This window comes from Panthera tigris, chromosome A1 (assembly GCF_018350195.1).
Source record: "Panthera tigris isolate Pti1 chromosome A1, P.tigris_Pti1_mat1.1, whole genome shotgun sequence".
Classification (NCBI taxonomy): domain Eukaryota; kingdom Metazoa; phylum Chordata; class Mammalia; order Carnivora; family Felidae; genus Panthera; species Panthera tigris.
Window position 1 is genome coordinate 146,078,284 of NC_056660.1, and position 18,184 is coordinate 146,096,467.

At 36.8% G+C, this 18,184-nt stretch overlaps 1 protein-coding gene across 3 annotated transcripts in view; it reads left to right on the forward strand.

Annotated features, from left to right (window-relative positions):
* Positions 1-17,910, forward strand: part of VCAN (versican) — a 121,227-nt gene extending 103,317 nt beyond the window's left edge. For 2 of the 3 annotated variants that reach the window (XM_007079778.3, XM_015536519.2), the window contains 2 exons: positions 4,990-5,172; positions 5,318-6,460. In XM_007079778.3, coding sequence (XP_007079840.2) covers positions 4,990-5,172; positions 5,318-5,445 — 311 coding nt within the window. In that variant the 3' untranslated portion in view covers positions 5,446-6,460. Of the gene's footprint in view, positions 1-4,989; positions 5,173-5,317; positions 6,461-15,102 lie in introns of those variants that run through there. The other variant, XM_042989570.1, reaches the window with a different exon arrangement.
* Positions 17,911-18,184: the final 274 nt, after the last annotated feature.

Here is an 18,184-nt window from a genome sequence, read left to right on the forward strand (position 1 = left end):
GTGGCTTGAAGTTCTGGGGCTTAAAAACCATTGCCCTCCCTCACTAGGGATGTTCCCTCATTTTGTAGGCATTTGAAGTTTATAATCATTTCTGTAGGAGCTCATTATGTGTTTATAAACAATAGAACAAAAACAGCGTCACTCTTGTTGAATACCTTCAACGTCTGCTAAAATAAAAACATTTGTGATGTAAGCTCTGTAGCAAGCATTGCTTAGTCAACATTAAACAGATAAAATTAAGAACACTGATTTTAGAAAGTGTTTGTTATTGACCAATATGTTTGAATTTCTGAGGCACACTGTATAGACGTCCTCCTTTAAAAAAAGAGGAATTCCATAAAAATTTTTTAACCTTTCACAATTGATAATGGTGTTAGAATATGAAAATTTAGCCTCTAGACCTAGAATTTTTCATCAAGTAAGAGTACAATTGCAAAATATAAAATTCATTGGATTCATTTGTCTTTGGATATAAAAGTAGTAAACTAAAAATACACACTCTGCAGATATTTTAGGAACAACTTAAACCCCGATACTAAGAAATTCTATCAGAAGAAAGAAAACACAGATACACAGAGCTCAGATGAAACTCAGCTGTCAGCCCTGTCACTCTCTCTGCTATTGTCTTATCTAAAGTCAAATTTATTCTGACTATCCTTTCTGTCTGAGCAGCTTCCCTGGCTTTGTGCATTACTTCAGCACTTCTGCCATGGGACTCGTGAAAATAGCAAATCAGGTATTTGCTCTTTTCCCTGTTTCTAGTGTAAGAAGTCTTTAATGAACTGTTTGTCTTTCTCTGAATGTCATGTTTGCCTTCTTAAGTCTCCAAATGTTCCTTGGAGTCATGCCTTTCCCTTTGTGATCCAAGCATTCTTGTATGCCCCATGTTATTTTTTCCTAAAGCAGGGTTTCTCAACAGCAGCACTGTTAATATTTTGGCCCAGGTAATGCTTAGTTGTGGGGGCTGTCCTGTGCATTGCAAATGTGTAGCAGCGTTCTTGCCCTCCATGCAATGAATGCCTGGAACGTTCTTCTCCATGCCCCCATCCTCCTCCTTTGTTTTGTAATAACCATCAGCGTCACTAGACCATGCCACCTATCCCTGGGGAGGGAGGGAGAGGGAGAAAACTGCCCCAGTTTGAGGACCACTGCCCTATAGCTACACAGGCTTTACAAAAACAGCATCCTGGTTTACATTTCCAGATGGGGAAAGAGATTTGTAAGACGTTGGTTCTACTTGATTAAGGTAGAAAACCAAACCAAACAGAAAGATTCCTGTATTTTGTCACTCTTTTGTCTGATTTTTATTCATATAGACTTAACTCTTTGTTAATCAAATACTCTGGGGAATTTTATAAATGTCTATAGACTTTTATAAAAGACTCATTTCTCCTTTCACATGTTTTAGACATCCTTAAACATACAGACCTAAATAATTATACTTTTAATTAAATATGTGTGAAGAGGATTATAATATGTGTATATAAAAGCCATTATTTCCAATTTTACTGAGAGTTAACTGACATACATCACTGTATAAGTTTAAGGCATACAGCATGATGGTTTGATTTACATAAATTGTGAAAATGATTGCTACAGTAGGTTCAGCTAACATTCATCTTCTCACATAGATAAAAGAAAAAGAAAAGAAAGAAAAAAGAATAAAGGGAAAACATTTTTTTTTCTTGTGATGAAAACTATTACGATTTACTGTCAACTTTCCTGTATATCATACAGCATTGTTAGCCATAGTCATTGTGTTACATTACATCCTATTACTTATGTATCTTAAAGCTGGAAGTTCGTACATTTTGACCACTTTCTATGAGTCTGTTTGTTTTTTTGTTTTAGATTCCACATATTTAGAGTTAGATTTTAGATTTGCTTTAGATTCCACATGTAAGTATTTGTCTTTCTCTGTCTGAATTACTTTACTTTGTATAATGCCCTAAAGGCCCATTCGTGTTGTCTCCAATGGTAGGATTTTCTCATTTTTTTATGGCTGAATAATATTCCATTATATGTATGTATATATACCCACAACTTCTTTATCTGTTCATCCATTGATGGACACTCAGTTGTTTCCGTGTCTTGGCCATTGTAAATAATACTGCAATGAACATGAGGGTGCAGATACCTTTTTGAATTAGTGTTTTTGTTACCTGTGGATATATTCCCAGAAGCAGAATTACTGGATATATGGCAGTTCTATTTTAATTTTTTAAGGATCCCTCAAACTTCCCTGCTACTTTTCTAGTAGCTGTACTAATTTACAATCCCACAATGGTTCCCCTTTCTCCACATCCTCACCAGTATTTATCTCTTGTTGGGTTTTTTTTTGATGATGGCCTTTCCAATAGGCGTGAGGTGATACGTCACTGTGATTTTAATTTGCATTTCCCTAATGACTACTGATCTTGAACATCTTTTCATGTACCTCTTGGCCTTTGTGTATATTCATTGAAGAAAGTCTTTTTGGACCCTTTGCCCATTTTTTTAATTGGGTTATTTGGAGTTGCCGCTGCCCTTCTGGTCTGAGGGGCTGGAAGACACTGTCTGTAACAGATGAGGCTGTGACTCAACACCTTGCCTGGGTGTGAGCAAACCAAGCTCTAGAGCTGGCAAATCTCCTCATTTGAGGATCTGAATCAGGCAGATATGTTCCCTGGTCAGAGTGCACTTCTGACTTGGCTCTGCAGATAAGCAATGCTGCTGGCTGGGATTACTACTTAGGCACTGCAGGTATGAATTTGGTCTACGAAGATTCATGTGCTGGTTGTTTCAGACCCCTCCCCCTCTTTGGAGTCATAGTCAGATTCCTCGTGGCTGAGTCCCAAAGATTCCCCTGTAATACCCGTGGTGCAACATCAGAGTAGGGCTCCCACAAAGCATCCCACAATGCTGGGGAAGCTGGTTTTCTTCCTGGCGTTCTTTTTTCCAACTGGAAGAACCTGAGGCTCAGAGAACACCTCTTCACATGATGCTGCACACTCCTGGTGGAGGAGCAAAGTGGTCAATGTTTAGCCATTCTCTTATCCTGCTAATGGAGTCTGTCTTCGTCTCTGGGCTGCAGGGGAGTGCTTTAACCTCCCCTCCATGTTCAAGGATTCTCTCAGTAGTGTCTCGTTCTTGAATAGATGCTAGTTGTTCTTGGAATCATCACTTTTTAGAGAACACCTCAGTGCATACTATCCACACATCTTTGGATCATTTTGCAGATTCCTTACAGTCCCATCTGTTTACTTCCCAATTCCAACCATAGATAATGACTTCATTCTCTTATTTTCCTCTTTAGTATTATCACATATGCTCGTATTTGTAAACGACAAATTGTTTAGTTTTGCACATTTTTGAACTTCAAGTGGAATCATATTGTATGTATTTTGTGACTTGCTTTTTTTGTTCAGCGTTATTTGTGAGATTTATCCATGTTGATACATTTAGCTATATTTCTTCATTTTGCTGCTTATAGTATTTTATGTATAACTAACTATGTAATATTTTATTTACCAGTTCTCCTGTCAGTAGACATTTAGGTTATATTGAGTGTTTTTGCTATTATAGACAACATTTCTATAAATATTCTTCAATTTGTTCCAGGTAGACCTCTGTGAGTTTCCATAGGGTATTTTTCCAGGAGTGACATTGCTGAGTCATAGGATTTATGTGCCATCAAGTTTATTACAAAATGCCAAATTATTTTCCAAACTAGTTTTCCAATTTGCACCTTCCACCAGGAATATGTGAGAGGTCCTGTTACCCCACATCTTCTTTAACATTTGATATTATTGGACTTTGAGATTTTTGCCAATCTGGTGGGTATAAAATGTTATCTCTTGTGATTTAATTTGTGTTTACTTGGATACTTTTCCCTGAATATCATTTCATATACTTATATGGCATTCACTTGTAGCTCTTTTGTAAAAGTTCTATTCATGTTTGTTCCTTATTTTTAAAAATTGATTGCTTCTCTTTTTTATATTGATTCATAGGAGTCATTTTTATATCCTGTTTTGTAATCCCTTGGCAATTTTATCTGTTGCAAATATCTTCTCCCAGTTTGTAGACTGTTTTTACTCCTACCCTGTGGTATTTATTGATGAACAGAATTCTTCCTTTTGTTGCATTTTTCTTTATGGTTCAAAACTTTCTGTGTCTTAAGAAATCTTTACCTACCCTAAAGTCAGAAAGATAGTCTACACTGTTTTCTAAATGTTTTAAGGTTTTTGCTTTTTATATTTTTGTATTTAAACCATCCAAAATTAATTTCCCATGTATTCCTTGAGGTAGGGAATGAAGTTCACTTTTATCCATATGAATACCCAATGTCCAAGTGAAAAAACTACCTTTTCTCCACTGTTCTGCCATGTTGCTTCTGTCAAGTATTGAGCCTGTATGTGTGGATCCATTTCTGGTCTATTTGCCTGTCCTTCCCAATACCGTACTCATTGAATTATTTTAGCCATATTATAAGTCCTCATCTATAAATAGCTTTGAAAGAAATCTGTATATTGACAATGACAACTTTTAATTTGTCAGCATACCACAGAATCAAGTGTAAATGAATTATATAATTGATAGCTTTTAACGTTAACCTCACAAACCCATTAGTTCCAACTGAAGGCATATAATAAATAAAAACTTTAAGTTACTGATGGAGACAACACCAATAAGCCACATGTTGGCATGAGACAGGTGCTTTTTAATTTGGTAGTGGCCCTTCCAGATGGGTAGATGAATACATGATCATTTAGCCTAGTGGTTCCTTACTAAAACACAGTTAAAGGTGATATAATCTGAGATTGAAACTAGGCACAGAGTCTCAGTATTTAGCTTTTGCTCTTGAAAAATTTCAATTCTTCAATTCTAAATGATTGCCTTTGCTGAAGGTGCTTGATTGGGTACCGTAAAAAAGGAAAGAAAGAAAAAGATTCATACTAATAGAAATATTTAGATTATTTGGCAATAACCCAATTTACTTTTCTTCAGTTGCTTGCGGCCAGCCCCCTGTTGTAGAAAATGCCAAGACCTTTGGAAAGATGAAACCTCGTTATGAAATCAACTCCCTGATTAGATATCACTGCAAAGATGGTTTCATTCAACGCCACCTTCCAACTATCCGTTGCCTAGGAAATGGAAGATGGGCTATGCCTAAAATTACCTGCATGAACCGTAAGTGGTACTTTAGAAAGAATGGACAACCGTGCTCTAACAGCTACTAGACACCCTCATTTTACAGCTACGGTATTGGTAGTTTAGGGTATGGAGCAAGTAATATTGTTGTGTTTTCTTTCTTTCTTTCTTTCCTTCCATGTAGCATCTGCATACCAAAGGACTTACTCTAAGAAATACTTTAAAAATTCCTCATCAGCAAAGGACAATTCAATAAATACATCAAAACATGATCACCGTTGGAGCCGGAGGTGGCAGGAGTCCAGGCGCTGACCCCCCAAATGGCGAACATGTGTTTTCATCATTGCAGCCAAAGTCCTAACTTCCTGTGCCTTTCCTATCACCTCGAGAAGTATTATCAGTTGGTTTGGATTTTTGGACCACCGTCCAGTCATTTGGGGTTGCTGCGCTCCCAAAACATTTTAAATGAAAGTATTGACATTCAATAAGAAGGCTAACAACATGAAAGAAAATGAGGGCAGAAAGTAACCGTTTCCAGCCTATCTAATTTCTTTAGTTTTCTATTCGCCTCCAGTGCAGACCATTTTATAGTGTATACCAGCATACTGTACTATTTAAAAAGCTCAATTTCAGCACCAATGGCAATGTAAATAAGATGATTTAATGTTGATTTTAATCCTGTATATAAAATAAAAAAGTCACACTGAGTTTGGGCATATTTAATGATGATTATGGAGCCTCAGAGGTCTTTAATCATTGGTTCGGCTGCTTTTTGTAGTTTGTTTAGGCTGGAAATGGTTTCATTTGCCCTTTGTCAGCAAGACCGAGGACGGCTTTTCCTAGACAACTAACAAACACAAGGTCTTATAGGTCACTGCACCACGTCAGCCTGAAGTGCAGTTTGCTTCCAAGTGGTGCTGAAGCCTGGCTAATAGGATCCTGACAGAACTAGGGACTGCACCGTGGAACTCCTCTTTGCTGCATTCCTTTCTCTTCACTTACACGAAAGGCCTGAATGGAGGACTTTTCTGGGACCAAGAGCATTTTTTAGGGGTCAAAGTGCTAATTATTAACTCAACCAGGTCTCCTTTTTAATGGCTTTCATAACACTAACTTACAAGGTTACAGATCAACACATTTCAAATGGATACAGACCTAAGGGTTATGGAGGGGGGGGTGGGGATTGTTAAAACAACAACACGCATTCAAAGAAAGAAATTTTGTATATATAACCATTTTAATCTTTTATAAAGTTTTGAATGTTCATGTATGAATGCTGCAGCTGTGAAGCATACATAAATAAATGAAGTAAGCCATACTGATTTAATTTATTGGATGTTATTTTCCCCCAAACCTGAAAATTGACATTAGTGTGCTAGTTATTTTTCAGTGTTAGCCTTTATGCTTCCCTCACACAGTTTGGGGCCATATAATCTAGGTATTTTGTCCCTGATTAAATAATGTGATGGATAGAATGCATCCAGTGTTTATTATGAAAAGAGTGGAAAATGTATAGCTTTCAGCAAATGGTGTTTGTCCATTCTAAGCAAGGAGCTACAGAGAGAGTGTGGGCATTTCTTCCTATTAGGTGGAGTGTACATGTTGACATTTCTCCCTGTTTCTTCCCACTGTGTTTTCTCCCCTTTATTTGAATAAAGTGACTGCTGAAGATGAATTTGAATCATTATCCACTTAATTTAATGTTTAAAGAAAAACCTGTAGTGGAAAGAAAGCATTTAGGAGTCATTCCCTAATTTCAGTTAGAACAACTTGAGGAGAATAGACAACAAATAAAATGCAAAACGAGCAGACCCAACATGGATTCTTGTTCGCGAAACCTCCTTTGGCTCAGAAGGAACAACAGTAGCTACCATCATTCTCTGTGGCTTTAAGTAAGTTCCTTGGTTGTCACACTAAGTGTGATCCACCTTTAGGTGTTCCAGAGCACAGAATGACAGTGTCAACCTATTAGGTTTTAATTTTCCTCTTTCTTTGCAATGCACACAATACGTTCCTGTATTTATATTATAATATGTATAGTGTAAAATGTGAATGACTGTTGTTGTTTTTTTTTCTTTCTTTCTTTCTTTTTTTTTTTTTTTTTGTGAATGAAAATCTAAAATCTTTGTAACTTTTTATACCTGCTTTTGTTTCACCAAAGAAACCTAAAATCCTTCTTTTACTATATTGTGACTGGTCTGGTTATTTACAACTTTAAATGCACCAACATTTTTACACCCTAGTTCCATCACAAAGTTCAAGCTGCTGGCTTGGATGAACTGATTTTGTGGCTAGCAGAGAAGTGATTATATATGTACCTGTGAAAATTCAGATAGTAATGCTGATAGTGTTTACATCTACACAGTTACCCATTAATCTCAAATGTGAAAGATGCATTCAACAGGAAAAGTGATAGCTCATGTTTACAGAATGCTTCCTATGAACCAGGCCAAGTGCATCATCTCCCAGCAGCCTGTGAGAGCAGTGCTGTTACTGACTGATGAATGAGGGATAGGCCGTAGAGAACTCAAGTCCTTTGTCCAAAGTCCCATAATTAATTTGTAGTGAATGCAGGTCATTTCCAGAGTCTGCATGATATTCTCAAGAAAAAGGTAAAATATTATGTTCCAATTATTATATGTTCAGGAGGTTAAATTACTGGCTAGAAGATCCTATCTAAAAAGTGATCAGAAGATTTCAAAAGCATCAAGTTTCTATCCACACAGACATCCATCCATTTCTTCATTTTTCATTCATTCACTATTAAGTCATTACTATGTGTCAGGCACTGTCCTGGGCCCTGGAGACTCAGCAGTGAATGAACTAGACAGATCTCTGCCCACGTAAAGCTTTTTATGCAGGGTACATCCCATGGGGATTATGTTAGAGCTTTGTTCTATTCGATAAATTTATGGATAATTTGGAATAACAAATCCATGATATGTTCTGCAGTTGTAGCAAAGATATCAGGAAGGACAAAGGTGAGTTCAAAATTATTTTGAGGTCTCTTTCTTGGAATGTCAAAAATATATGGGAATTGGGCATGAATAGAATCTCTTCTCCTTGCTGATCTTGTCCTTATAATGTGCAATGCAGTCTGTCATATCTTTTACCCAGAACTTTAAACAGAAATTACCCTGGAGAGTAGATATGATTTGCATTACTTGTGCATGTACACCCTTATTAGATGTTTATAAGCCCATCGGGTATATTTTTATTGATCTAGGTGCAAATAATGGGGTCTGTAGGATGTTCAATTACCCAGAATATTTGGATGGAAGTTTGAGGATATTTGTACCACTCAAAGTCAGCTAGAGGTGGTTTTCTGTTTCTAAAGTCTAGGTTACATATCAGGAGGAAGAATATGCCCCTACCTCTGGGGGCTATTAAGAATAGGTAATCTTCCAGAGTAGCTGAAATGGAAAAGAAGTAAGAGATTATATAGGGAGGGATATATCATTTTAATGTGATACAAAGTAGACCTTTTCTGATCTTAAGTGAATTTTCAATACAGTACAGGAAATAGGAACTGGGTTAGCCTTGAGCTAATGTCCAAAAGCCATATATCATGTAAAATAAAGTTATGGAGTTTGGAAATAGAAAAACAAATGTAATAGGTTCTGAGTAGATTTTATGCATAACCTGACCATGAATGTCTCCCAAGAAAATGATCTAAACAGGGTATATATTTTAGAAGAAGGCAAATATGTCATTATCAAGTGGCTAAAGACTCAACGATGTCAATGTTTTGTAATGTGTTTCTTTTTTGTGTTTCCTAATATAAATGCAATGAAATCATTTTTGAAGAGAAATGCCCACAGCAATGTTTTATGCTGATATTTGTACTTCTTTCTTTCTTTCTTTGTTTCTTTCTTTCTTTCTTATGCTGCAATTTCCATTTGCTAAACAAAACAGAATTCACCAAAATGATTCTGTTCTAAAACAAGTCTGGGGCACCTGGGTGGCTCAGTCTGTTGGGCTTCTAAAATCGGCTCAGGTCATGATCTCACAGTTCATGGGTTCAAGCCCCACGTCAGGCTCTGTGCTGACAGCTCAGAGCCTGGAGCCTGCTTCAGATTCTGTGTCTCCCTCTCTCTGCCCCTCCCCTGCTTATACTCTGTCTCAAAAATAAATAAACGTTAAAAAAATTGTAAAACAAGTCTAAATAGAAAGTTGTTAAAGGTTGTTGAGTGAGTCACTCAAGATTGTATAATCTTTTTTCCCATTATCACTCATTTCTGTATGTTTGGATCCCAGCTGGACAAGAAAGAGCAAATGCCAAACAAGAACAGAAATGGGTTTTGTTGAGGTGTTTACAGAACAAGAAAAGCTTGTGCTTTCATTAAAATTTAATGCAGAGTTCTGTCTAAGCCTATCACATGATCCCTGCTGAAGATTAAAGTTTACTGCCTTAAAGCAGGAAATCTTAAATGATTTTTGATAGTGTTTACTCTAAAATAAAAATTTAAAACTTACATGCCCATCACATTTTAAGTTGTCAACAAAAACATTTTCATCATAAAGTCAAATAGTCGTAAAGGATGTTATATTTGGCATATTTTAAATATTGCCATTCTAAAATAAACAAGTAACATTACTCTTTTAAATATATTTAGTGGAATCTAAATACCATAGTGGTTTCATACCTATGATTATCCATTTAAAACATGCTTGAAGATTGCTTTTAACAATCAGGCATTTTATATTTTTCTTTTCTTGTTTTTGGACTTGTTTTCTTATTTCAGTTTCCCCCTTGGAATTTTATCCAAATATATATTTATGTGCTTGGTAATCTTCTACTGACTTAGCTATCAAACATATATACTTCAAAATTTATATTTAAAAGTTAATTTTTCTTGTGAACATAAAGGTATAAAAGTTTAAAATCTTCTCTTGTATTATCATTATAATTTTCTTATATACAATTGATCAAAACAATATTATGCTCTTACAAAACTTAAAAGATAATTATACAAGTTGTAGAATTTTATTAGAAATATATCTCAATGAGATGATCAGAGCTGTTTTTCCCAGTTCACATTTCTGTGAGTAAATATTCTTAAAAATTAGAATGTGCCATGGCTTAGCATCAATTCTATTCCTATTTTATTTTTTATAGATTTAAACATTGAGAAACTTGTTGTCATAGAAGGAAATGATAGAAATCATAATTTTATTATGCAATGCTACTCACTATTTTTTTACCTCTTTCTGAATTATATGCCAAAAATCGCATAGTGGTCTATCAAAATTATTTTCAATTGCCCTTCAGCTGACATCTCAATGAAGTCTTTCTTTTTCTTTCTTTTTTTTTTTTTTTTAGCGTTTATTTATTTTTGAGAGAGAGATAAAGACAGAGCATGAGTTGGGGGATGTCAGAGAGAGAGAGGGAGACACAGAATCAGAAGCAGGCTCCAGGCTATGAGCTATCAGCACAGAGCCTGACATGGGGCTTGATCCCATGGACCACAAGATCATGACCTGAGTGGAAGTTGGATGCTTAACCAACTGAGCCACCCAGGTGCTCGTCTTATTTATTATTTATTTTTTTTGTAAGCACCAGACTTAAACATGATTTGATTTATACATTATCATCAGAATAATTTATTCTGATTTGACCTTCTGTTTGCTCATAGTTTTTACATTCCGTGGAAATGCATCCTAAGACTCAAGATGGATTAGAATTGAGTTTGATGTGGTGGTTGTTTTCTATAATGTGGGAAAAAGTAAATTGTCTGAAGCCTTTGATTCTCAAAGCTTGTCCCTGAAACAACACCTTTAGCACCACATAAAAACTTTTAAGAAATGCAAATCCTCAGGCCCTGCCTTACTGAATTAGAAATTTTGGTAATGGGGAGAGCAACGTAGGATTTCACAAGCACACCAGATGATTCTGATCCATTCTAAAATTTATGAGAACAGATCAAGGAGATGCAAAAGTAGACCCAGCAGCCTCCACCACAGACACCTTCTTAGGCAGATGAATTTTAGGAAAGAGGCCAAATCATAATTCAAGTTCTGGAAATTGCTTCCCTTTATGTGCCCATGTACCCTTTGGGAAGTCTTGGGGTAAGCAACCCTGGTTTGGAGACTACTGCTTTAAGATACACAGTCCTTCAAGTACTTGAAGATTTTTAGTACATTATTTATCCATATTTATGAGCATATATGTCTTACCAGTCTGGTGATGATTACTATGCAAACTTTGAATGGACCTCTGGTTTTACAAGAAAAAGTGAGACAACCTTTCTCTGAAGAAAAAGAAAAAAAAAAAAAACCTGAATAAAGCAGCATAATTTAAAACATTCATTCCTTAAAGGATAGACCTAAAACAAAACCTGAAAGGCAGGAATTAAAAACTACATTATTCAATGAATCATTCTGATGGCAGATTTAAAAACTGAGAAATAGAAGCAAAGAAGATATATTGTAACTTCTCAGCAACAGTCATTCATGAAAAGGAAATTCAGATTCATTGGGGAGCCCTAAAAGAGGCATACGTGGGACAATCATTGGGATTGAATTGATCTCTGAATAACTCCAGTTCCTAAATCAGATCACCCCTCCCCTGCCCTTTAGCAAAATTGAACCCACCAGTCATTCAATAATACGTAGTAAGCCCTTCCCATGTTCCACGCAGTATGCTAGATATTGGGAACAAGACAGGTCAAGTCTCTGTCCTTTATAGACCTTACAGTCATGGGAAAGATTACCAATAGCATTAAAACAGGAAGAGGTCTGATTCCTCAAAATGCTGTTGCCAAAGCCTCCATTCATGGCCATCTCTTTGCTCTGCCCTTCATCTTTACCTGATTCTACTCATAACCACGATCTTAACTACTTCCTACATTATGGTAAATTCCATACCTCTTTCTTTTGTGTGATGGGTATGTATCCAGTTGGCTGGATTTTGTAGGTACAGTAATGTCCACATGTCCCAAATTGAACCAGTGTCCACACCTCCCACTAACCATCTGCACATTGTTGTTGTTTTAAACTAGGAGTCTAAGAGTCACTCTGCACTCATAATCTAATGCTCATATTCACTCAAGGATTGAGTTCTATTAATGTTACCTCTGAAAGTTTCTCACATCCATCACCTCTTTTCCCCAACTGTCCTCAATACCTCATATATTATTGTCTCTAGATATATTTCTTTCAAAATCATCTTTTAAACTATGATATTCTTTCAAGTATGCAAATAAGAGCTTGGCATTCTCCAGCTCAAAATTCTTCAGAACCTATGACCAACAAAATAAAATCAAATTTATATGCATAGAAAAATGCCTTGGGAAAACAAAACAAAACAAAACAAAACAAAAAACCCTGTTCTAGGTATTATGTGCTTAAGAAGAATGGAAAAATTGATATTTATCTTAAGTAAATCAATCATTAAATTTAAGTTTTATTTTTTTTATTACATCAGTTTTGCCTCCTGTTTAGTCTCTGATAAAAAGTCAGATTTCCCTTGTACTAGTTGTGCACAAGGCAGGAATGGAAGACTAAAAATGCTATCTGACTTAGTGGGACATAGGTTTGCCCCTCCAGATACACTCTCCACCCTTCTCTTCCTGCTTTGTGCCCTATGAAATTGACTATACACACTGCTCCCATTGGGTTCAGCCATGAGGAGCAGTGTTAGGAGATCAGAGGGAAACAGAAGGGTGACCTCAGTGTGTGTTTCCTCTTGGCTTCTTCTAAACCCTGTAGGATTGCCATACATAGGCTGCCTCTATTCCTACAATAAAGTCACTAGCTTCTACCAGGCTCCATCTCCACATCCCTTCTCTGCCTCCTTGTTCCCAGCTGTTCTCTCATCTTGACCTGTCAGGACTAGAGGAGTAAGACCTCCCCACTATTATTGGCCCAGGGGTATTGCCCTATAAATTGTGATTTCTTTAAGCTGCCCACCTTTAGAAATAGTCCCTTTATTCAACTGTCTATAACTTATCCAATTTGATTGTGTCATCTGTTTCCTACTGGATTTCTGACTGACAGAGTGTTTTAGATGTATCTCTTTAGGGAAATTATGTAAGTGACCCAGTTCACAGCAATCATAGGATGGGCATGCTACATTACAGTCTGGAAACCTATATGATGGTTTCTTTGGGTTTCTTCTGTAGCATCTCATTAGATGCTTTTATGAGATTATAGCTTTAGTTCCTTCCTTAGAACCACTAAACACTAACCACGTGATTGTCGCAACTGCCAGTCGTTTTTGTGCCTCAGCTGTGCATAAAAATTGCCACACGGCAATTGATTGGTCCTGAGGTTGTATTCTCTGCCTTAAATTTCCAAAATTCAGACTGATACTCCTCAGCTTGAAATCACAATCAGGTATGGTTTTCAATGCTTGTCTTATAGTTGGGAGTGAAGAATAGAATAGGAGTCACATTATCAATGTGCATAACAATTTTCTCTGAGACTACACCCCAGTATTTTTGAAGCCTTATGGCCATATATGGGGAAAGTGGAAAGAGTAGGGAAGGGAGGTTATTTTAAAGCTGCCAGCCCATTTTATTTCTTGGATAAAGGCACACCTTTATCTTTCAGTGAAGACTATTTTCCCCCTTTGATTTAGGAGGACCCATTCCAGTGGGTCTTTGAGTTCTAGGAGTTCAGGACAAGCTCCTACTTTGGAATGAATTGGTAAAAAGGAGGAGCTGAGCTGCTCTGCATTAAAAAAAAAATGATGTTATTTTCTTCTTCTGTAAAATGTTCTATTTTTAGAGCAAACTTTTACATTAAGAAATATTCTGTTTATTTTCTCTGGGGTACTGATTCCAAGGAGTGGAAAATTATTGGCAGAAGGGCTTCCTCTGTTGAAGAGGGAAGTTGGTTTCAGCAATCTGGTGGCAGATGTACTGAAATTAAGGGAACCTGTAGTAGAGATCGGTGGAGGAGCCTATAAACAATGGAAGTAGTCCAATAAAGTACACAGTTTGGTTTCTTGACTATGTGAGAATTCTTTACGTGTTCTCAAGTCTTCAGGATAGTTTTGTTAAGGCTTAAGGGACCTTTTCAGAAGCAAAGGATGGACCTTATCCTCACTGGGGAGGGATGGGGAAAGATCAGCTGTAGTCCTAGTTGGTCACATAAAGATAGTGTGATGTGCTCTAGCGCCATATGCTTGGTACCAGACTTGCTGGGGGCACAGTGACACACAGAGTAGATTTATGAAACAGGCCAGTGTGCCAGGAATGTTTGGAGAAAGGATTCTGCTAAAATTTATATAGATATAGATGATATAGATATAGATATAGATGATATAGATATAGGTATAGATATAGATATAGATTTTTTTTCAAGTACCATGTGGTCTTAGGAATATTGTATTAGCACCAAAAGGAAGTGCAATTTTTTAAAACTAAGCTTAGGAGCATCTATTTTACATAGGCTTTCTTATAAGTAGTATTTTCAATGCTTACTTTTGGCAATACTTCGGACTTTTGAGTCTTTTCTCATTCAAATATGACATAAATTAACAGATACTTTTATTTTGTATAAGGGTATGTAAGGCAAAAGTGTAATTTGGGAATTTAAAAATGAACATCAGAAGCAAGGTAAAAAGGTAATCCAGCAAAATTTCTGAAGAATGAGGGTAAGACAACAATATCATGGTTTTGTAAAAGGATTTAGCAAAGAAAGACTATTTGCTGAGATTTTAGAGGTTGTACTACTTTAGGTAGGGCCAAAACATGTCATTAACAAGTAGGCATTGGAATCTGGTGAGGCCCTGATGATGAAAGATAGAAGAAAAATTATTAATTATAGCATTTAGCATCCACAGTTAGGGAAAAGAAAAATACTATCAAGCATTTGGACTAAAAAGAGAAGACAATTGCCCTGAAAAAACAAGCTATAGTTGAAGCTTACTAGCAATGGGACAAATAGTTGCTTGGGAGTTTCTGGTTGTGTAAGGACAAAAAAAATTTGGAGTGATTTTTTTTTTTTTTTAATTAAACGCAGGTTTGAAAACACAAAAATAACAGTCCTATCCATCTGCAAAGGAGGAGATTCAGGATAGAGACTAGACCAAAGGATGACAGATGCTGAAGTAACAGAAGGAATGGGCTGGAAATTACATCTGGGCTGCAAAGAGCCTGGGCAATGAACATGCATGGAATCATTACCAGAATCCTAACTCTCTCCAGCAGACACCATGAGGTATTTGTTAAAATATGTCTTTGCTCTTTTGTTGTTAATTTACTACCTATGTAATCAGTGCTCATTGTAAATGTGTTGGAAAAATACAGAAAAACATAAATAACAAAGAAAGTGTTCAAGAGAATATTTGCTTGAGGTTACTATTTTTAATGCACATGGCCCCAAAGAGTGTTCAATAACTAACTGCAGAAGGTACTATTTATTGGGTGCCACTCACTCTCCTAAGTGTATTTCCATCTGTTTCTTCTCACAAGAACATGAGGGCAGGGGCTTTCTTTTCTGTCTTGATCATCACTATGTTTCAAACACCTGCAATAGTGTCTGGCATGCAGCGGGCACTCAATAAATATTTGTTAAATGAATGACTAACCACCTCCCTCAATATTCACATCAATTTTACTGTCATTCCTACTTACTGATGGAGAAACAGAGGCACAGGGAGGTTACAGTGACAGCCCCAAGTCACTTAGCGCATGAGCTAGGATGTACACCCAGAAAGTCTGACTCTGGAGCTCATTAATACACTTGGTTTTTACTCCTTAGGTAGAGGGGGAGCCTGTTGAAATTAAGGTCAGTAGGATGATGTTAGTAACACCATACTGAAACTAAGACAGAAGCCCCTTACCTCCTTGCCACAGGTGCCATCAAAGACTTAAGTTTTATTCACTGAGCAGTTCTATTAACCAGCAGCTTCAGAAGCTGAGGACAAAAAAAAAAAAATTTTAAAGAAAAGAAAAAAAGAAAAGAAAAGAAAGAAGAAAGAAAGAAAGAAAGAAAGAGAAAGAAAGAAAAATGTGAAGTTGTTTGTCTCTGTCTCCCAATATTCTGCTCCAGAAATATGCCATCCACAGTTGTCTGCCACCTAAGGTAGTAGTTGAATGGTTTAGGAGGTGAGAATTATACGAACTACTGGGATTTCTAGAATATCACACAAGTGAATGCTTAGAAAGATACAGGTGCAATTTATGTTTATATATGCCTACGTTGTCAGAGTGAATATTAGTGTTATTTTATGCTGGTTGTCAGTACATTGTGACTTTAACTCTTGCCTATTTAACCGAGGTAAAGATTTGCCATTAGAACAGAACCAGAAGTTGCTTTCCAGGAAGATCTGGGCAAATCTCTATACAGCCATTTAATTTGATCCAAGATCTCAAGAAAGTATTGCAGGAAATTTGCAAATACAGCCCACATCACAGTAGTGAATTACTGTTATACTTTTACCATGCAGCCTGAGAATGTTGGTGTAAGTATGTGAATATGTGAATTTTTTAAGTAAAAACAGAGATTAAAAAAAATCCAACTTCTTTCTTTCAAAGAAAATTTAGCAAAAATAATTATGAAAATGATGTGCTCCAAGTTTTCACAACCTTTAGAAATTTCTTTAGGTTTAGACTATAAATGTAAAAGCACAAATTGATTCATTTATGCACTATTTTTTTTCATGCATTCAATAAATATTTTTTGAGCAGGAACTATACCCCAGGAACTATTCTATTTCAGTTCTTCAATTCATTTCAGACTTTATTACAACAACAGAACAAGGTACTTCTGGTTTTCAGTAGTTGCTCCTGAAAAGTTTGGAAGTTTTCAACTTCCCAGAAATGATTTCAGAACATCCTACACCTATACTGACATAGTAAAAATATATATTGTCTCCTTCAGGATTAAAGATATTTTGGAACAAAACAAAATTTTGCTGGGAACTAGAAATAGCCTGTGAGTCCAGAATGAAATCAAATATTTGAGGGGAGGAAGGAAGATTTGTATTCAAGCAACAAGTAGTTTGTAATAATTTTGTGGTAAATAAGGACCTTCTTGAAAACACTGCCTCAAAGGTTTCTTTTAAAGTCATGTCTTCTGCCATCTTGCAAGTAGATTTACAAAGTACTGACACGGTTCCAAATAACGTTTTGGCCCAACTTTCTGTACTTATGTCTGCCGGTTCCTTGCTTGGGAGTTGGAAAGCATGTACTTATGATCCAAGCGTGTGAGAAAATCCCCTGTGTAGCCGGAATACCACCGAAAGATCCTAAGTTAATTCTGCAGAGGGTGCATTGGGGGGTTGTCAGACCACAGGCAATAGTGGTAGAAAGCAGACGTGGGTGAAATCAGCACATGTAGATCTTGGCCCCCAACATCTCCATCCATTATGTAAGGGGCTTCTTGAGTCTCGGTTCCTATGAGGTTCAGTTTGCTCCCATAACATAGCTGGCTCCTACCAGGACCTAAACTTATGTTTAGGATCTGATGGTGTCTGATGCCCCAGGAAGGGATAATTCTTGGAAATCAAGAATTTTCATTTCACTGAAAACTAAAGGGAAAGGTATTTTTCCTTTTTGTTCCTGGTGAGGCAGTGAGAAGGCAGAGACCTACCCATCTAAGTCTACCACTGAAGCTGAAGGAACTATTTTTATGAGAGACTCTGAAACCAAGGTTTATGCAGTGCTGTTGCTTTAGGCTAAAAGGGACAGAATGTGACCTATAGGTAGGTGGAGAAGGGTGGGGCAAATTAAGTGCCTCTGACACAGTGTGGGCTTCAGGAAATACACCATGGCATTACTGGGAATGTCCAGACACCACCCCCCTACCAAACAACAACAACAACAACAACAACAGAAGCTGCTTTAGGAGCTGGGGATACTGTGAGGCCCTTCGAGTATAGACAGAGTCAAGCGTTGGACTACTTTAGCTATTTCAGCCATTGTAATTCACTTTGAGGCTGTCCTAGTGAAAAGGGGATAGATGAGGCCCAAAGCATTTAGCTGTAATAGAACCCTTCTTACAATGAGAGCTTGTTCCAAAATGACAAAACTAGAACTCTCTCTTGAAAAAGGAGAACCAGGAGCTCCCTGCTCGGCCTCCCAGGCATGTGTCATTTTTA